General features: G+C 41.9%; 1 protein-coding gene, 1 long non-coding RNA gene and 1 other non-coding gene across 3 annotated transcripts; all 3 read right to left on the reverse strand.

Annotated features, from left to right (window-relative positions):
- Positions 1 to 988: 988 nt before the first annotated feature.
- Positions 989 to 3,958, reverse strand: LOC114430561 (uncharacterized). Its single transcript, XM_028398636.1, has 7 exons — positions 3,444 to 3,958; positions 3,121 to 3,220; positions 2,807 to 2,958; positions 2,574 to 2,624; positions 1,935 to 2,125; positions 1,243 to 1,402; positions 989 to 1,128 (listed from the first exon to the last, which is right to left on the reverse strand). The coding sequence occupies exons 1-7, from the start codon at positions 3,628 to 3,630 to the stop codon at positions 989 to 991; spliced, it is 981 nt and encodes a 326-aa protein (XP_028254437.1). The 5' UTR covers positions 3,631 to 3,958.
- Positions 3,959 to 7,543: 3,585 nt separating this feature from the next.
- LOC114430577 (uncharacterized) lies at positions 7,544 to 7,965 on the reverse strand. Its single transcript, XR_003670000.1, has 2 exons — positions 7,768 to 7,965; positions 7,544 to 7,610 (listed from the first exon to the last, which is right to left on the reverse strand). It is a non-coding gene; the product is annotated as an uncharacterized LOC114430577 (long non-coding RNA).
- An 8,814-nt stretch (positions 7,966 to 16,779) lies between these two features.
- trnas-uga (transfer RNA serine (anticodon UGA)) lies at positions 16,780 to 16,861 on the reverse strand. Its single transcript has one exon. It is a non-coding gene; the product is annotated as a tRNA-Ser (tRNA).
- Between the last annotated feature and the right edge of the window lie 4,370 nt (positions 16,862 to 21,231).

Here is a 21,231-nt window from a genome sequence, read left to right on the forward strand (position 1 = left end):
TCCTGAGACTGCGTAGGCTGCGTCCTCCGCAGGATGCAGACCCTGAATTGGGACACAGCTAGTGTTAATGCAACAGAGAGCCTTCATTTCTGTAAGGCTGTGTATCATGTGCTTTGTCTCTCCCTCAATGACATGATGAAGCTACCGTGTCACATCCTCTCATTACAACTACAGCTGCACCTGTTGATTAATGTGATTTAATAGTATGTGAAGCAACCTGGTCAATATTAGTCATCTTCTCTGCTTTTCTCCTAAATTATGGAGCTGTGATGCTGCCCACCAATGATCCTTGACTTTTGTCAGTCACACACTCTGCTGCCTGCCATTGTCATTCCATGTCAGCTATTTTGTGTCTGTGGTAAAGTACAGTGTATTGTTGCTGACAACACATGCTGTAGAGTTCTATAGGTGACCAGGTGTATCTGCATATTGGTAGTATTGATGGTGTGGGAACATTCCCCACATAGCAAAATTTGTCCGGCCCACATCTGGGCCACACCCTTGTATCAGTTCTGGCCCAGTTTTGGCTGGGCCCTCGGCCCAATAATGGCCCACTTACTGAAAAATGACACTACTAATTTGGTCTGGCCCACGTCTGGCCCACACTGAGTAAAATGACACTATTTGTTTGTATTGGCCCACATGTGGACCACAAACTATAATGTGACCCTCATTGTTTATATTGGCCCAGTACTGGCCCACAATCTGGGTGAGTGTTGGTTGAGAATCGGCTGGGCCTCTGGGCCATGTCTGGCCCTTAACCTGTACATTTGGGTTGGCTAAGTGTTGGCAGAATGTCTCTGGGCCAGTATTGGCCAACACACTGTAAAACTGACTGAATATTGCTTAATTTGTTTTTGACCCACATGAGGCAGTACCTATGTCCAATAAAAAAATAAATTCATTTTTTTCATGAAAATATTTGTATTAACAATCAACAATTCATTCATTTACAACCATAAAAAGCAACCATCAAAAACACAAAGAGCTAGGCCATGCGCTCTTTTTCCAGGAGCCTTCTCTTTCTCCCTCCCTCCCGATCTGTTGCCAGCTGGAGCCATCTTTTTATTATCTGCTCCACCTCTGCCTCAGCCACCACCCCAACAATAGGGTTTCTACGGACTGCAGCTAAAAGGATATGGGAAATAGATATGTGAATACCATGTAGTGTTTATGCAATATTTAACAGTAATTAATTATGTCATATTGGAAGAACTATGTTTGTGTTCAAGACATACTTACCAATTATGACCTCTCTGAGGTTGAGGCCTGCCACAGATGTCTTTCCATTTACTCCCCTCCAATTTAGGCTCTTGGCCAGAGTATTACTAATTAATTTTTTGAGCACCTGCCAAGTTGTGTCCTTTACGTCTGCTCCGCCAATTGCTCCCAGATAGTTGATCTATAACAGAAGAAAAAAATGTGACTACTTTTGTTTTTACTTTGAGCCACTGCATTTTTTCAAGGGGTAAATAGGAGAGAGAGGATTAGGTAAACAGAGAGAGGGGGGACAACCATGCAGCAAACATCATCATACATCACAGAGAACAAACATGATTGTTGTAGCTGTAATGCTAAAAATTTAATTTTGTTTATCAGTATGTTAGCTGATTTGTTGTTTAAGTTAATTATATTTGTACTACATATATGAACACAGGTAGGAGTTGACAGTAACACTGGGTTTGTCAGAGGGCCGGGTGGATGTCAGCATAAAGACCTGGCATGGGAGGAAGCCACGTGGAAGACACACAGTTAGTGACACAAAATAATGGATCATGAATGGGTCGGCCTGATGAGAAGTCAGGAATGGAGGAGGAACAGGGGAGAAGAGGTGGGGGAATAGAGATGGTGGTGGTGTTAAGGAGGTAGCATCCACACAGAGACAGCTCAATACCCTAACCTTTTAAATACATAAAATCACAAAAAGTTCTTACCATTTTCTCTTTGTAATCTGGACTCTGGAGACTCTGTTCCAGATTCTGAAGAGCCACAAGGTTTTGTAGTGGCAGACCCTCTATCTGCTCCACTCCTGGTCCTGGTGCCACCTGATGCTGAAGCAGCCGGAGAATTGTGCTCTGCTGGTCCAGCACCATTTCGAGCTTGGTTAAAACCTCTTTTAGCAGTGCTAGAGAAAGGAGTAACACAGTGTTAGAATAACACACACCTCTGAGCTGCAGGACAGGATGCTGCTAAACTGCTAACCATCATAGACAATCCTTCCCACCCTCTCCACAACACTGAGAACAAACTGAGAAGCAGCTCCTGCAGCCCTGGAACGTTACAAGTCATTCCTGCCGTCTGCCATTAGACTCTAAAATTCACCAGTCCAAGTCAGAACTGTGTGTGTGTGTGTGTGTGTGTGTGTGTGTTTCAGTGTGTTCCTGATTAACATAAATAAATTGATAACTAAGTTAATCTTAATGCTATATTACATCCATGTCCGTGTAGTCTGTTTTACTATGAAGTAAATCACTGGTGATTAAGAAAGCAGAAAAACAGAAAATACCAATATTAGTGCAGTGTATATAGCTATATCATGTCAAAATTTCAAAGTAGAAATCACTTGTCCTTACCAGGTTCTGACTGCTGAGGGGCCCACCTGTATGTGTGGTGACTAGGCAATGCTAGAGGAGAATTCACAGTGTTAAAGAGAATTAAGGAACATGTGAGATTAAATGTGTATATACCATCTGTGTTATTAGCAAAATACTCACATGGCATTCCATTTACTGGCTCCCAACTTTGTAACATCTCTGAGTAATGTACAGGTGGAGGAGGCCCAGAATTGGTGGAGAGGTCGGTGTACATTGGCTGGGGGATTGGAAGTGGGGTGACAGGCATAGAAGGAGGCTGTATGATGGGAGCTGGGGCAGGGAGATTTTTGGTAGGTGGAGATGGTCTGTCCTCCTCTGACTCAACCCTCTCCAGACCTCCAGACCGCCAAGTTGGACACGCTTTCTATTTTCAGACATACAAATACAGATTCAAAATGTTCAATCAACATTAAATGGAAATGGTATAAGTGCTGATTCATTTAAATAATGTTTAATCCAAGATATTTGTTAGTCAGGACTTGAAAGGGAGAGAAAATAGTACTGAGGGCTGAGCAAACTAACATACTTTTTACGTCTAGGCCTTTGGCCACAAGCCTCAGCCTCAGAGAGAAGGTCTGAGGTCATCTCCGCCTCCCTGGCTTTTCTCCGTCCTTCTTCGTAGCTCTCTATAGAATAAAGATTCACTACACATTATATGTTTTATACAACACATTATAATTATATTAGTTCCCACTGACAGATGGAGAACAGTAAAGTGAGTAATCTGATGTTCATATCTCAACAATCACATCACAATCAGGAAGAAAATCAGATCCAAATGAAGAGTTACCAGACCTAGACGAAACATACTGTATAAGAATAGCAGAAGAAGAAAAACTTTAAACCTACCTGTTGTAAACAAAGTCCGGACCTCCCACTGGTCCCAGCTGTCCTCAGGTTCGGTTCTATTTTTTATGGCCAGGTGCAGGGCCATACCCCTGAGTGAACCAGGCCAGTAGCAGTGGCCATCACTTATCCACTGCGCTGGCACAAGTTCCACCTCCTGAGTTTGGAGAAACTCAACAACTGAATACATTACTGAAAAGAAAAAGGACAGGCCATAATAACCAATGTACACAGGTGAGTGAGAAAGTGAGACTTATGTAGTTTAAAGCTTACTCATCACGGCAAGGTGCAAGCTCATAAGTGAGGTGTTTTTTTGTCTGTTTTTTATACTTGCTCAAAAAAAGTAAAAACAGGGCTAGTGTCACAACCTACAGTGCCAAACAACAAACTCAGCAACTACAATATCTAAATATCACTGGACAAGACAAGGTAAACAAACTAACTAACTAAAAATGTATATTCTTGTTAGGCCAAAGAAGACATACGGACTTAACATGACCTTACACAAGAAAGCAAATAAGATTAATTAACTTTAAAACCAATTTACACTAACAACAACGAGGCTGGTTCAGTGGAATCCAAGCCCATCCTTCATTCAAAAAAGTTTACTCCTACAGTTCTAGATGCCTGGCTTCAACTTTTGAATGACAATGACGTAGATGTCTAAGAATCTTCATTGACAAGCCCATCCTTCACAGTACAACTGCTGAACATATACAAGTTGACTTCCTGGCCATGAAGTGAATACAATGACTAAATACAATATCTAAATGCTGGCCTGGCCAAGAAAAGGTTAATTAAACAAACTTTTTACATTTTTCATATTTTTGTTAGGTGTAACAGACACAGTATAATGTATATATTTTATAGTGGCCGTGGAACAATCATATATATGCTATATGTTCAAAAAAACAACACAAGAAAAATATGTGTCTATCCTAGAGAGAGGCAGAGCAGACAGACCTCTACCACAATAACCACAGATAAAAAAACAGAAAGGTAAAAATGAATCATATAACTTGCTCCAGAAAATGGAACCAAGTTGAATCATTGTTTTGTGTGCAGAAGTGGTACTGCAACAAAACTGTCATTGTGTGGTAGCCTCACATATTTCATTATGTGCCCATGCACCTCCATGACTTTTAGCTGTGAAGAGATTTTGCCAACCACATATACACCCAAAATCTGAGAATTCAGAGGATACTCATAAAAAGGCTCCATCTGTTCATATTCTCTAAAGACAATGTAAATCTTGCCCAGAGACTTTAAAATGTTTTCTATCAAAGCAATATGGTCACCAATCTTTACACATCTGTCCCCCTCAACTGATATTTTGATTGTTGTACCATTTAAAAGAAGTTCCTCAAACTGAACTACTTTTAAATCCATTAGGGAGGATGGAACTGGTCCATGGTTGTGCTCCTTTTGCAACTTGAGCTTTCCCTGTGAATCCTCATTCTCTGTAAATTTATCCATCTCAGAAATTCGACGAACAACCTGAGCAAGTGGATGGTGTGAAGTTCTAACCATCTTCTTCATCTTACCCAAATAATCCTCAAATGGAAATGAAGATATTAAGTCCAGATGTCCATGAAGTTTAACATCGTCTGGAAGGTGAATGAGACCATGAACATTGTATGTAACAAATTCAGGACCATACAACTCACTGAAGTGTGTTACAAAGGAGACCAGCAATTTCGATGCAAAATCATTAAGAGATGCAGACAATGAAGGGCTGGCAAGAATGAAACCGGCAACTGATAATAACATGAAGTTGTTATAGACAGGAGCAGACACCTCATTAAAGAGAAACACAGGCCCTGTGTACAACAAAAACTGGCGCAACTCTGTTGCTTTCCATCTCAGCCTCTCTAAGAGCCCCCTGGGTTTACGAGCAAACTCCACTGGAATGAAAGGCTTTGAGCCTAGAAGTTTCCTAGATATTTGTTGCATTTGCCGAATGGACAAGCGGCAAGACATTGGCCCTGCTGTAAACCATAAATCTAGAAGTTTACGTACAACACCAAGGCAGACAAGGTGCATGTAGTCAAGAGGAAAACCTGACACCATACCAATTCCTACATCTTTTAACGGAGAGTTTATGACATGATGTTCTTTGTCAGACATTTGTTCAAAAGAAAGATCAGAGCGGCATGGGCTGTTTACCTCAGGAAAAGTCATCCTATGATTAAGATAAAGACCCTTTTGAATACACTTATCACAACCAGAGTAACCAGTGTGAGTTTTAGTCCCTTTAATGAAAGCTCTGGCAGGAGTATCACAGACCACAGATGTCAACTTTATGAAGCACTGTTTTCCATGGAGAACAAATCCTTTGCTCAGCTCTTCCAATTCATGGACCAAATCTCTAAGATAGTCAGTGAGACAATTTGGCTTTGAGTTGCCACAAAACAGAGCAATGACAACAGGCTTTTTCTTAACACCCTGTAGCAAACCGAGGATTGGCCAAAACTGTAATGAAGAACTCTTAAACAAAGGTAAGCCATCTACATTCAGCTGCAATCTGAACACATGCTTGTTTGGAATACAAGACCAGATGTGTGCCAAGCTTTTCTCAAAGGCCTTCCAAATGCCAAAATAGTAGTAAGTACCACCTGCAAGGTCATGGATGGTGTACGAGGTTGTGGTTTTTAGGAGAGTCCTAGCATCCTTTGGTAATGAGGGGTGATGGACTCTCAAGATAGAAAGAAGGGCAGTCAAAGCCACCAAAGGCACCCTGAAATGAACAGCCCAATCACATAAAGACTCATCCAAAGACATGCCATTTCCCATGTCATCATGCTGGGATTCATCATCACTGTCCGACAGCGATTGATCCCTGATCCCATGTCCCTGATCCTGGTTTTCTAAACCACAGTTCACTACAGCACTCTCAGAGCCACATGCAGCAAAGTCATCCTCCTCATTGTGAAAAGAGGCAATTAAAGAATTTACCTTTTTTACTGCTCTCTTTCTAAGAGTGTGTCTATCCATGTGTGCTCATCAGTCTCGTACCTTAAATGCCGTTTGCCTGGGGACAGAGAGAAATTAAAAATCAAATAAGTAACAAATAACAACACTTGCATCATTACATTATATGGTGTGATGTTTATATGCTAGAAAATATCTAAATTCTACAAAACATTTTTGAATTTGATATGCCATCAAAGTGTGACTATCATGTGTAGCCTCTTGAACTGTGGCTTTGATTGTATTAGGAGATAAATCACTTTAAAGCATTATTTTCACATTTCATACACAATTTGACTTCTCTAACGTTAGCCTGAGAAGTCCCCTGCCCCCATCTGTGGGGGCCGCCATTTTTGTTTACATAGCTGTATGTACGTCAGAGCTGCAGCGAGCGGGAAATCTCGCGGAATGGGCGGAATTAACATTGCCTCGGACAATCAATTATATAACAACACACAAATAAATACTATTTTATCCGGGAACTGAATCATAATCAATATACTACAATATTCATTAGAGTATAGCCTATAACCTGTTGCTAATTTCAATAGAGTTAAAAATAAAATAGCATAATAATAATAATCTATTCAGTTCGAGGGTGCAATGTTTATGAATTTGACTGCTGTTCCAGTGCACTTTCATGGGTATTAAATTTGAAACACAAACAGTTGCCTGGAACGCAGCACTAGAGACTCTTTAGTCTTCTCTAGGTCAAGACTTTACTCTTGCTAAGGCTAGCTAGCTACCTGAGACCACGAGCCTGTAAAGTTAAACCCAACTGTTCAGGATAAGTTACGATCTTTTTATTATGAATTAAATTAAACTAAAGCTTACTAGGGTTTGCGCAAAACTTTTATTCTGACAGTCTGTAGCTGCTTAAGCTACCGATAATGTCTACTCATGAACTTCAAGATGAAATTGATTAGCCATCAATCAAAATAACCTCATAGCCCATAGTTTGTGCTATGCAACATTCTGGGATAATCTTGTTGATTGTCGTTAAATTTTCTGCCACCATTTAAGCTACATTAATGACTAAAAACAATGAAAAATCGTTGAGTATTTGTGAAAGTCTACTTACCAGTGCCAGGGAGCGAATGAGAGAGAATTCCCGCTGTACGTGATCCTAGATACATTTTTTAGCGCGATGCCTGTCTGGTTCTCTACGTTACACGGGTAGTGAGCCGACAGACGTTGATGCTGCGAACATGAGCAGTAAATCAAAATTGTTTGAATTTTACATAAGGTGCGCCGTATTATAAGGTGCATGCTAAAACAAACGTCTACCAAAAAAAGGTAACGGAAGCAAAACAGTGAGTTAAGATGAACCTTATTCTACAATTTACAATATACTCACATTATTTTTAATCATTCCTCTCCTAAAAACCCATCAAAGTCGTCGATCATCTTCTGTGTCAGAATTGAACAGCTGTGTTGCCATCAAACATGTCGGGTTCCCTCTCATCATTGTCAGAGTCCATTTCGTTGCCGGGTGGCTGTTCAGCAATGGCTTTCGCGAAAGCTCGAACAGTCAATGCAGATACATTAGTCCAGGTATCACTGATCCATTCACATATGGTGGCGTAACTCGCCCGGCGCAGCTGTTCTATTCCCATTCACAACCCCATAACTGATAGTCTGTAGTTTGAAATGTGCCTGGGAACCTTGTCTCTTCACTGGTGCCATTTTCGGTGGTCCAAGATTTTGTACTTGCCGGAGGCGTGTCGGAGTAACCTGTACGTATTACGTTGTTTCAGTTGATTGGTTTACCGCTGCCAGCGTACGTACTGTACGTAAAACGTACGCTCTGCTGATTGGTTTATCGCTTCCCGTCAACGTACTGTACGCATTACGTAGTGTTCAGCTGATTGGTTTATATCGCTGCCAGCGTACATAGTACAATCATTGTTTATTGTTGCCATGGATATGCAGATCAGCTGTTGGTGGCTAACAAAATAGCTTATGCTCGCTGTCTTTCATTCTGTTTTTGTTTTGCTTTACATTTGCTAAATTTGTATGTCAAAGGACTGTTTATTTTTCTTGTTCATGGAATGCAGCCTCAGATAAGCCGCAAGTTCCAGCACTCCATTACCTTCTCTGCTGTTTGTTGGAATTATCCTGACCAGTAAAGTTAGCAACAAGCACCAGCTCAAACGACGTCCGAGTGAAAATTCAGTTAAGCAACAGCCAGCATCGCGTACTGCGTTTGTATAATAATAATAATAATAATAATATAAGCCCAACAATAGTATGACGGGCTGTTTAAAGAATTCTTAGTGCCAACACTCAGCCAGAATCAGGCCAACAGCGTTCAGTATAGTACTGGCAAATATCCGCCCCCTTACTGTCGGGCCAGTCACCGTATTACATATGCCCACCGCATCCATGTCCAACGTCGGCGATATGGTAGCAAACAACAATCGGGCCAAACAAGAAACAAAGTGTCAGCTAAATACTGCATGTCTGTTTTGGCCCATTCAAGAAAACGCGTGCTTCAGCCGACCCGATCCTCAGCCAACACTGCCAACATTCAGCCAGAAGCGGGCCGATTGTGCTTGCTATGTGGGTAATGATCTCTGATTTTGTTCATATATATGTAATGCATTTTATTTAAATCCAAATACAGTAAACTGTTGCCAACATATCTGGTTTTCATTATTTGTGCAGCTTTTTAAAATAACAAAGACTGAATGTTTTCTGTAATAGACAACAAACACAGTTACAGTTTTTTCAGTGAACAGATATTTATTCTCATGTATGATCAACAAAAAAAGAACAGAAGCACCAAACATGTTAGAACCTGAAGAGATAACAGGCCAGTTCTAGGTGTGGGGCGCCTTCCTTCTATACAGGCCTGTGTGTGTCAGCATGAGGATGCACCAGTCACCAGGTTGTCCACAGCATCATCTGAGCCTGCAGCTCCCTCAGAAACAACAGCTGGCTGCACCTGCTGCAGGAGGACCATGGTGAGGAGGTCAGAGGTCAGACTTGGTTCAGACGGAGCTCCAGCAGCTGGTGGATCTGCTCAAGGCTCAGGATTTGAATTCTGACCTGTCAATCAGTAAACAATAAACATTTATATATTGTCAATAAACAGAGCTTCACTGTCCTTGACCAGGTCTTACATACAGTATGATTGGTGTTCAGACTAAAGTAGAGCAGGTAGGTGTCTGGTGATGTGAGGTAGCTGAATATCTGTAGGGAGCACAGACTGCTCTGTAAACACCAGAGGAAATGCACTGAAGAGTCATAATAAAGATTCAGTGCTAACTGGCTGTGTAGCATCGCTGCCCTTGTTGGTTTTAGCAAATCTAACCTGCAGTAATTGCCATGTTTGATGATGTTATGTATTTATTCTTGCTGTAACAGCACTGACGCTTATTACTTCTCTGGTGCACAGAGCAGGAGGAGAGTGACAGCCAGCCGATAGTTCCTTTCAGGGTCCGCCAGGAGGCCTGCGTGATGTGTTTAGCGTCTTATCGCTTCCACAAATTATTAATATTCTCCCTTTTGATGCAACACTGTCTACAACTTTGCCTGGTGTCAGTGTTTTGCAGCCAGTCACGTCAATACGATAGATAGCGCATGTTGAGTTTAACTGACCACACGTCCGATGTTCCCTGAAGGCACCATGGCCTCAGCCCAGAGCGCGCTCTGCCTCAGCATCATTGTCCTGCTGTCACTCAGCAGGCCACACCCATGTCCCACCCCCCGCAAAATCGGGGTCAAAACCTCAAAGGTGAAAAAAGGAGAGGCGAAAGTGGAAAAAAGATTTGAACCTGAAAAGTAAATCTGAAGCTGAAAAAAAGATTTGAACCTGAAAAGTAAATCTGAAGCTGAAAAAAAGATTTGAACCTGAAGAAACAAGATGTGAAACTGTAAAAAATTAAGATTTGAACCTGAAAACAAAAACTCTGAAACTTAAAAAATAAAATGGTAAATATGAAAATAATGATTGACATGAAACCTGAAAATAACCTATTTATTCAAAAGAATTTCAAAGTTGATTCCAAAAAAATTTTGAACTGAAAAAAATCAACATCAAAACATAAATTTTCAGTTTCAAGTTTTAGTGTTTGAATGAATTTTATTTTTTCAGGTTAACAAAACTTATGACCCCGATTTGGCTCCATAGTGGAGAGGAAGGTGCACTCCTCTTCCTCAGTGATGAAGGTGAGCTGTCTGCTTAGTTTCTCTGATGTGGATTAGCCAGCTATGCTTCAAGCTAACTGTTGCTAGCTTAAAACCTTATAATCAAAACAACATGTGCCGCTGTTTGAGCGGTGGTTTTAGCGAGCATGCCAAAAAACAGAAAGGCCTCCATGTTCAGTGAAAGGCACTACAAACAGGTTTTATCCTGCTGACTGAGCTACATGCTGTCACTCATTTTGACATCCTACTCGCTATCTCTGGGCTCACAAACGGGAAGTTCTTAGATGACACTTTCTATGTCTCAGAGAAAACTCCTACCTGCTCTCGTACTATAGAGTTCCTTCTGTTGAATGTGTCACTGTTTGTTTAGCATGTTCCTCCTGATGTTAGCTGTATGACTGCTGCAGCGACCGCTTGTTTTCTTTTAACGGCAGCCGGACACGGATGCGGCGGAGTGTTGTTGGACAGCAGCAGAAGACGCAGCGTAGACCCAGATTAATTAGTCACAGGTTCACTTGCTTCGATTTTCGCATCGATTGATCTAGACGCAAAGGCGTGAGATCAAATATTTGTAAAACTGTTTTATTAATATTTACAAATACACAAATACAGACATAAGACTTCTTACCATAATGTGATTTTGAGATTGGAGGTTGAATCCTTGTAAGCCGATGTTACCCCACATGGTAAACAGAGTTTGCTCCATCAGCACGCTGTCTCCTTTCCTCCCTGTGGACGTGAACAGCTCCTCCAAGTGTGGCCGAGGAACATGAAGTCATTGCAGCAGCATCGAAACAAGGTCCTGAGCTGCATAACAACAGATAAAGTAAAAATAAAGACGATACCCACAACACAGACTCAACTCCCAGACCAAGACCCAACACAGACCACTCTTAGAACACAGAGACTCTTAGAACACAGACAGAAAATAATTGAATGCAAATAAATGATTTTGTGAAATTTAAATCAAACCTAAAAACACCAGAATCAGCAAATCACATGTTTGCATTACAGTGGTCCCTCCTATAACGCAGTTCACCTCTCACCTTTTTTTTCTCTTACAGCTCATTGAGTTCTGGTCCGGATAGTCCGTAGACCAGTGTCAGTCCATCTCCAGAATGCAGAATGCTGCTGAAAACAGGTTTGGTCTTTGGTTTCATTCTGTAATACTGGACTTATTTCCTACGAAGGTTTGAACTCTGACAGTGTTTAAACAGAGAGAACGGAGTTTAAAGTGTGCAGTGAGGGGTTCACAGCCTTAAAGGTAGGGTAGGAGATTTCAATCTGATGCACAATTCTGATGCACAAGTAGAATCCTCACGGATCTACTTGTGCAGCCTTCACAGCTTCACAGCCTGGCCCTTCATAGAGCCAGGCTGCACAATCATTTCCAAAGCTTGTGCCCGAGTGAATCCTCTCTTCATGTTGCTTTCTGCTCTTCTCACCACCAAATGACCACAAGGACACATGCAAGACCACTTGCCTTTTGTTTTGTTTAGTCTGCACCTGTAGACACCAAAGGGCCACACATGCATAGTGGTGTGTTTAGCTTTATAGAAAAGGTAAATAAAGGTAATAAGTATGTAAGTATGTGTTCTTTATGTGTATAGGACCACTGTCCTCTGTGGACTAGCAGATGTGAGCATGTGAGGAACTGGAACCACTTCTTCATCTGAACCATGGGGATGCCAATTTATAACACCTGAACCCACCTCCACTGTCTGCACACACAGGAAGTTCACCCTGAATCAATGCTCTCTGTTTCAGTCAACCTGTCCGCACAGAATTAGTCTCTGAAAGAACTTGTAGAGTCGGTAGAGCATCTGACTTTTAATCTGAGGGTCCAGGGTTCAAGTCCCTGTTCGGGCAGAAAGCTCCTGTGTAGCAGCAAGTAGGAGGCTTGAGAAGGAGGTGGAGGTGCAGTCTATATAGTATGTGGTCCTGACAACGCACAAAAGAAAAACCACTGACTATTCTAGGGTTGTAAATGTTCAGGTACCTCACAAGTGAGTTTCATTATGATTCAATTACTGATGTATTATAAAGCAACTTGGATCAATGCATCTTCAAACAACTAAGCAACATATTTCCCCCACTGAGGTATCACTAATTACTGGCACTTGTTATAGATAACAGAAAAACAAAAGAACTAGATGATCTAATTCTTTGTCAGCAATAACAGTGATTTCAGTAAGCAACATAAAAGGTTGTAATGTGTCCACACAACCAGTTAGGGGAACTAGTCATTTTGATAACTATGTGTCATAGGGCAGACTGGGCACCAAGTCAACAGAGAGGCTGGTAAATGGATGATAATGAAAGGCCATATTTGTTCATGTATACCATGTATTTTAACGTGTGAATCTAGCTTACTTTAGTTTAATGTTACTCAGCCCGTCATTAATGGATGGGCTTAGGTTAACACACAGCAGCTAACTAACAAGCAAGTGCACTGACATTGTGACTGATTGTTTTAATGTATACCTAATAGACCATCAAGAAATGAAGTTTGATTTGTTTTTGTAATTTTAATATCCACTGTCACTGTCAAATCATGCATAACTCTGAACTTTCTTGGTATGTAAGATACCAGAGCAGTGTTGACTGTGAACAGGAAGTTAGAGGAATGCACAGGCCTTTTCTTCACAGTTAGAACCTCAGGTAGGAGCTCCGTCCTGTTTTTGCACATTGTTCCAACCATTGTCAGCTTTCTTTTGAGAAGCTCCTGTCCCAGGTTGTATGATGTGAAAAAGTTGTCACAGGTAATGTTGTGACCACTTAGGCCTTGTGACATATCTAGCACCACTCGTGTTCCCTGGTTTCTTTCAGCAACCCCTCCTTCTGGCTTCCCTGTATAAATTTGCATGTTCCATGCATAAGATGAAACAGCATCACAGGCAGACCAGATTTTGATGCCGTACCTTGCATATATTGCCTGAAAGGGCAGCGGCCTGTAAACCCCACAAGTCGTTCATCCCCGGTTACACGCTGTCTTACAGGTCTTGATTCCTGGTTGTCAAATCTGATGATTCTTGAAAATACATGGAAGCTCTTCAGAGACATTGTGGCTCTAAAAATCACTCTCCCTGTCTCAGCATCCCACAGACTTTCAGATGACAGATGCCAAAGTAGGCATGCAGATGCATGAAATCCTCCTCTTTCCACTGCTCACCAAAAACACGTCTCCCTTCAAGATTGGTCATATCCAGAACAATTTTCTGAATTGAGTGAGGAATCAGCAGCTCAAAGGATGACTTTACATCCTGAACATGCGTCACTGCAAATCTTGTGGGCCCTGGTACTATCCGTATTATGTTAGCAGCTGAGCAAGGGGGTTCTCCCACTGGGGATGAAGACCATACAGCCTTTCCATTTTTTGACAAAGATATCTGTGGGCCTCTTCCAGTGGCTGGCTCTTGGGCTGCTCCAGCAGCTCCTTGTAGTGCTTCATCTGGAGTTCTTCTTTGCATGTTCAGTGCCTGTTCCTGGTCATCTTCAAATTCACTCTCAGAATCAGAATTTATTTCTAAATTGTCTTCATATTCTTCACATTGCTGTGTGCCTGGCTCTCTTCAAATATGAGCTCTAAAGCCCTCTGACAGCTGAATCTTTTGGTCATATTGAGAGTGGAAGATTCTCTACTGTGAAGTAGAGCTATTTATATCGTTTGTCCTCTCCCCTTGATCAGCAGGTGTAAGACAAATAGTGTCTTTGATGTACAGAATGTTACAAAATATTGCTCTAAATAAGTGGACACATGACACAGTGTCAAGAGAGCGGGAAAATGAGATCAGAGAGCTTCTCTGTGCTTAGATGTGCTTAATGTGTGTGTACATCTATCTATGTGGGTCAAAGTGACCCGAATACCATATGAAGGATGTAAATGTGTGGGGTATAGTAGCAAGTGTGCTCAATTATTTATTTTTTTTTGTACATGTTTATCACAGAAAATAAGCTAAGGCCATGGAGTTTCAGGTAGAACAAATGTATACTTCTAACATTTTTATCCTTGTAAAAATTTGAAACGGGTCAATTTGACCCGAATACCACACAAGGGTTAAGACCTGCAGTCTGAACGTAGCCTTGGAGAAGTGGCGAAACGTGTTCAAAAAACAATCCTTCAGTCCAGGTGTCTCGATGTAAACTCCTGAATAAACTGAGTTGTTCTCAGCTAACCAACGTGCAGCAGCTGATCAATGAACACAGCTGCACTGCTTCCTGAACCAAACTGGGCCAGCTCTCCTCCTGCAGCTGCTTTTTCAGTCTGAATGCACTTCTTTCTGAACAAAACAACATTCTGTTAGTCTAGGGTTATCATTTTCTTGTTTTCCGACAAAATGACAGGTGTGTTAAACTAAAGCTGAGTTGGTTAGAGCGTGGTGCTAATAACGCCATGGTTGCGGGTTCAATTCGTGTACGGGCCATTCTGTGGTTTATGCTGAGAAACAGTGTGACTTTAGTATGAACACACCTTACGCAAGCATGGACATGCTTGGAAGAGTGACTTTCACCCAGACCCACCTCCACCACATATAAACCATGTTTCCCACCGAACAGTTAGAACTGATGAAGCTGCTTGGAGGAGCAGAGAAACATCTTCAAGAAAAACTTGAAAAAGAAAAAAGAAAAAAAAGTCCAGACGCTCTCTATGAACATGACCTGGATGACATGTAAACATACAGTGTGCTCTTTGTAATCTGTATTCTGGCTCTAAAACAAGTGCCCCTTGTGAGGGTTGAAGTCACAATCTTCAGCTTATGAGACTGACTCGCTGCCTACTGCACTAATGAGGCTCAGAAAGAGGTGAAACATGGTCTTATCTCTTTTTCTTTTTTACCAATGTGCCAATGTGAATTAAAAAATGATTAAAATTATATACACTATTATTTATTTAATAGTTGTGATTGAGATATATATTTTGTTTTCTTCAACATGTTTCTAATGCAGCTACAGTATCTCTTCTCTCATCTTCCTCACCTCTCTTCCTCTGCCTCAGTGTCTCCTCTCTTTCTAAAGCTGAGCTCCAGCTGACAGACTTTTCATTCTGTTACAGTTTCAGCTGTATGCAGATATCATCCTGGCAGACAATGGTCCACTATAGCAGGATAATAACAATACTTTTTAAATGGGCGTTCGTCATGTAACCATGTTCTATAACTCCTTAAACCAGCTGACTGCTGTCAGTCAGAGTGACTCAGCCTTCATGGATGAACCACACAGGTCAGATAACACTGTCCTCAGACCTGCTGTTCAGTCTTAGTTATGATGCTACGAGCACGTCACGCCCCCTCCCTGAACATGACCGGCTCATCATCATCACTCATTCAGGTCAACAGCAAAATTAGCAAAACCCACATAGTAGCAACAAATCCTGCTCCTCCGCTACATGTTCACCTGAACTGTGGGTTCTGCTGTTCAGCAGCGAAACGTCTTTAAACCCTGTCTGTCTGTCTGCGGACACCCTGACCTCAAATGTCACTTATATATATATATATATATATATATAACAACTTGGTGCAGTGAAACTGAAAGTTTAATGTATTTTATTGTGTCAGCCTGAAACCATTCAACCATGTGTGGTCGAACGAGACTACACTAGTGTGCATGTGCATGGAGATCCAAATCCCAAACAATCCATGAACCAATAACACACACCGCAATTTATTCACCACTAGATGTCCTACTCGAGCACTGTGTCAGAGAGTGATAAGAGAAGATAAGATAAGATAAAACAGTGGAGACTGCGACCTGAACGCAGCGCCTTGGACTGCTCGGCCATCCTGACATGAACAGCGTGCTGTCCACAACAAGTTTGGAAAAGCTCAAGGATGAACACTTAATAAACAATCTGAAATCTTCACTGACACTGATGTGGACAGACTGAGAGTGTGTCTGTCTATGCTATCTCAACAAGTCTTCAGCCAGAGATGAGATTTTTCATCTGGTCACCACATGATGAATCATTCTGACTATTGTAGTACCTTGAGATCTGCCTTTCCCAGGTGTTTTGTCCTTAAGGTGAAGCAGTCTCTGCCTCAGGGTGAAACTGGGTTTGAAATGTGCTGGGACGTTTTATCCTTTGCCTCCTCATTGCACACCAGTTGTTCTCGGCCCAGCAATTTTAAAATGACAGTTTTTGGAAGTGTCAGATGGACTGTGCCAGGGTTTGGTCCTCAGACATGGTGGAGCATAAAGTGACCTTGGAGATGAAAAGAACCGTTGTTGGCAGGATTCGAACCTGCGCAGGGAAACCCCAATGGATTTCAAGTCCATCGCCTTAACCGCTCGGCCACAACAACTAGGAAAAGGTAACAATGAAGAGTCTGATGACCCAGGTTGGTTCTGTCCATGAGTGCATGGTCTTGTCCAGGTTGTCCTGTCCAGTTTGGTGTTGGCGCTCCTTTACTTGTTTCCATTTCATTCGAAGGTAAATCTGCGCCGCCCAGAGTCTCCGTTTGACAGACAGCTATCACAGAAAGTTAAGTCAAAGTCAAAATTCCAGAATGAAAAGCAGAAATCTAGAATAAGTGGCAGCATTCCAGTATAGACATCAGTATTCCAGAATGACAGGCACAATTCCCTGCTCTCACTAATTTTAATTAATTTAATTTGAATTAATTGCTGCTGTCACTGACACTTCTATCAGCAGTATTACTACACAGCTGGCTGCATGGCAGTGAATGACATGCTGATTACAAACACAAGTCCACTGTGATGGTTCACTTAGACAGGCACTGAAATGTTCTTCTTTGTGGAGCCTCTTCCAAACCATGATCTGACAACTATTAAACATCCAAGACATGAACAATAAGAATCAACCTCTCATTCATGTTAGGCTGAAAACACATCAGAAGAGTCTTCATCACTTTGTGAGATCAGTGAGGAAGAGTATGTTCCTCAAACAGAAAGTGAGACTTCAGTAGATGTCAGAGAGCACAAGAGAAGCAGAAAGACTGATGTGAAGCATCAAGGTATCATGCTGAAGGTTAGTTCATACTTTTAGACCTTCCTCACTTTGTGAGGCCTCAAACAGTCTTTATGCTGCTAAATATTGTATTAGACAAATGGAAAAGAATCATTGTTGTGCTAATATCACAGATGGATAGCATCTCCATCACAGTCTAATATAATGTTGTGGTCCAGGTGCTCCTAAAGCTGTCAGAAGATGCCATGTTTCAGTGTCTCCTTGAAGCCTGTGTAGATGAATGTATGGAGAGCAGCAGCAGCTTTGTTGTGAATCACAGCTCTCAGTCCTTGTAAATGATTGGAATGCATGTAGTGCTGTTTATTTCCACATTGTCCTGTTTTGCTGTCCAGGAGACTTACAGGCACACAGGTCAAATGAACAGTAACACTTTGGATTTGTGGGATCAACAACTCAAACTGCAGCAAACACACAAACAATGTCTCATTGTAGTAAGTTAGTCAATCAGCTACAAGCTGAATGTCTGTCCTGACCTGGACACATACAACTTCTGTCTATGCACACAATTTACAGCCATAATCCCGGTGAGGACAGTTGTGTGTCTTTCCACTCTAGTTGTTGTACAGTAAGACGCATGAGCTCAGGACATTTTCAGCAGTACATTTGCTCTGTTCTAGTTCACCATTTTGTCTGGCTCTCTGCTTATGTTCTGCTTTGATTCCAAATACAAACATCCAAACATTTTCAATGTATATGCTGCACTAATCTCAAACATTCTGTTCAGAAATAAACAAATGCATCTTCATTTCACAGTCACACATGTAACCAACTTAACCTCATAACTTCATATAAGCATACTTACTCTCTGGTTATGAGTCTAGCTTTAAGGTAACACAGACAACATGAAATTAGCGTCTGTTAGCAACATGCTATTACATGTTTCTCTCACTTTGTGAACACTCGTAAAACATAAACAAATCTAACAACACTGTCTGCAGTCACTTAAGATACTAACGGAACAGATCTGATCACTGACAGGTGAGCTGAATAACACTGATGACCTGGTTACCATGGTAACTGTCAGTTCAGCATTGAGCTGTGCTGCTATCAGGAAATCAGAGTTAAACAGTGAGAGCAGAAATCCCCCAGAGGGCTGGACCTGACTGCTGTCCTGATAAAGACATGAGCAGAGACATGAGGAGGACTGTCTGGAGGACACACAGAGTGGACATGGGTCACAGAGTGCTGCTGCTGTTTGTGTCTCTGCAGCATGGGCAGCTGCTCCTGCTCCACTCGTCACCGGCTGATTGTTCACACCTGTGATCAGTCATCAGCCAATCCTGCTGCAGCTTCCATCTAGTATATGTGTCCAATGGAAGCTGAGCAACATGTCAGCTACACACATAGAAACACTACACATAGTTTGTCATATAAATAACATGGATTGAATCATGTTGTACAGTCAATGGAAACAAAAAGCACTGAGAGTGGTGCTGGTAGTGCAGCAGTGGATGGAGGCTGAAGTGCTGCCACCTAGTGTCAATATTTGGTATTAACTCTGACTACATATTCCACCTTTAACTATATACTGTGCCATGTGTGAAGTGATAATAAAATGTGAATGTGAATTTATTGTAAAGAACTTTACTTATTATCCCTGTTATAAGTGAGCAGTGTGTGTGTGTGTTTGATGGAGTGTGTAATGTCTGCTCAGTGTTACTGATGCTGCTGTGTGTGATCTGAAAACTGATCAAACTGTGATGTGTCTGATGCTGACAGAAGAATCAGAGGTCAGACAGTCGGATCCTCCTCTGTGACACCTTTAACATCATATCAGAAATCTGTCTGCTTCTGGTACATGCAGCTGATCACCAGCAGGGGGCTCACTGCTTTGCTGTCACTCAGTGTAACAATGGAACTGTTAGAATGATGGTGCGGCTCACACAGGTGTGTGTGGTTGAGGTTAATCAGTGCAACAATGTCAGCTTCTCTCTACAGACTGTGAGAGAAACAGTCTGACTGAAGACAGGAGGAGGCAGAAATGTCACTGTGTGGATGTCAGCTGCCAGAAAACACCACAGAAGAAGAAGAAGAGGCAGAGGAAGAAGAAGAACAGAGAGGGGAAAGTGTTTGTGGTGACAGTGGATTGGAGTAAAGCTCAGCTGCTACAACAGAACAGTTTCTGAACACATGTGTAGCCACCAAAACTACACCTGGTACAACAAAGGATCACAGTGAGTGCAGGACCAAGGAGGCCAGAGAAGTCCTCCTGCAGCCTCTGCTGAGTTTGTTCCTTTTGACCCCCTGTTCTTTGTTCTTGATGATCTTTTTGCAGTGTTTTGCTGATTTATCTATGTAATTATATCATGTGAGGATGTTTTGACATAGCAGATCATCATTTCACTGTGATTCAGATAAAATTCAGACCACAGAAAGGCCTTCCTGTTCTCACTTCAGTGAATGAATTATGGTTTTGTATTTTCATTGGTCACTGAAGAAACAGTGGTGGAATTGTAACCTTTTAAATGGGATTCTGTTTGGTTACCATAGAAACCACTGAGGAGGCACTGATGGCTGTGGGGCTGTTGGGGTTGCTGCTGCTGAGTGGAGTCGTTCTGGTGGTCATTATGATGGAGATGCTGCAGGGTTCGTTGTGTTGGTGGTTGTGATGGGATGGTGGTCCCTGATAGGGGTGCTGCCGAGTGGGGTCATTGTGGTACAGGTTAGGGGTGTGAAGTGGTCCCTCTCAAACCTGCAGTAGACAGTCTTGAGGTCGTCAGCAGTGGGGGAGGTCGTCTCCTGTGGTTTGTGATCTCCACACTGATGCATGGTCGTTAGCAGAAAAGCTGTTTTTCAACTCTTCTGAGTATTCCCTTTTTGTCACCTTGATTTCCTTGGTGAGAGGGTTTCTCTCCTGCCTCTACAGGACTCTGCCCCCACTCCTGTAGACTGTTGCATAACAGGAAGTGGTCTTGTATTAGGGTGTGACCCTCCTGAGAAGCAGAACCTCTCCTTTATAGGGCTGTCTTGATAACTGCCTCTCATTTCCACCTGTTGTCTGTTCCATTTGCACAACAGCAGCTGAAACTGATTCACAATCAGTGTTGAACTGGACAGGCTGGTTTCACACAAGTGCTGCTATTTTCTGAAACAACTTTGTAGTTTCTGTAGTGTAGTGGTTATTATATATCAACAGATATTGATGTTTTATTGTATTAGCTCAACATTGGATGAAAACTGTTTAGATAAGCAAAGATGGTAGCAGGCTGCAGGGGTTAACATCTGAAAGCAGTGTGACAGGAGTGCAAAGCATTCCTCCCAAACAAGGACTTGAACCCTGGACCCACCTCACCTCCCTCATGTGTTGAAGTCCTGTCCTCTGTGTGTCTCCCTGTCAGTCACCCATTTAGGTGTCAGTTTTTTGATCCAAACTGTTTAACTGATACTTTCACATGAAAATATCAGATTTTATTTATATGACTGGTAACAGCCCTGCCTGCCTAATTAAGCCCTAATTAAGACACTGTGTGATTCTGCTTTTACTCCTCTCAGGGCAGGTCTTATGTATTTTAATGGGGGTGCAGCCTTCAAACAACGGCTGTTTTTTCCAAACCAAAGCATTCAGACTAAAAAAAAAACAACCGGGGGCACTAGCAAGGTTTACTCTACAAATGTGTGCGATTTCATGTTGATCCAGTCTAATATGTGGAAATCGTGGCAAGTTAGAAAATAGTTTGCTCTTTT

The sequence above is a fragment of the Parambassis ranga genome, unplaced genomic scaffold (genome assembly GCF_900634625.1).
Source record: "Parambassis ranga unplaced genomic scaffold, fParRan2.1 scaffold_24_arrow_ctg1, whole genome shotgun sequence".
NCBI classification, from domain to species: Eukaryota; Metazoa; Chordata; class Actinopteri; family Ambassidae; genus Parambassis; species Parambassis ranga.

Excerpts from the sequence above, each read along its gene's own strand:
- LOC114430561 (XM_028398636.1), bottom strand. The coding sequence starts at position 3,630 with ATGTATTCAGTTGTTGAGTTTCTCCAAACTCAGGAGGTGGAACTTGTG. Across the intron at positions 2,625-2,806 it reads CTTCCAATCCCCCAGCCAAT|CATTGCCTAGTCACCACACA; the intron begins GTACACCGACCT and ends ATTCTCCTCTAG. Across the intron at positions 2,126-2,573 it reads CCCTCAGCAGTCAGAACCTG|CACTGCTAAAAGAGGTTTTA; the intron begins GTAAGGACAAGT and ends TCCTTTCTCTAG.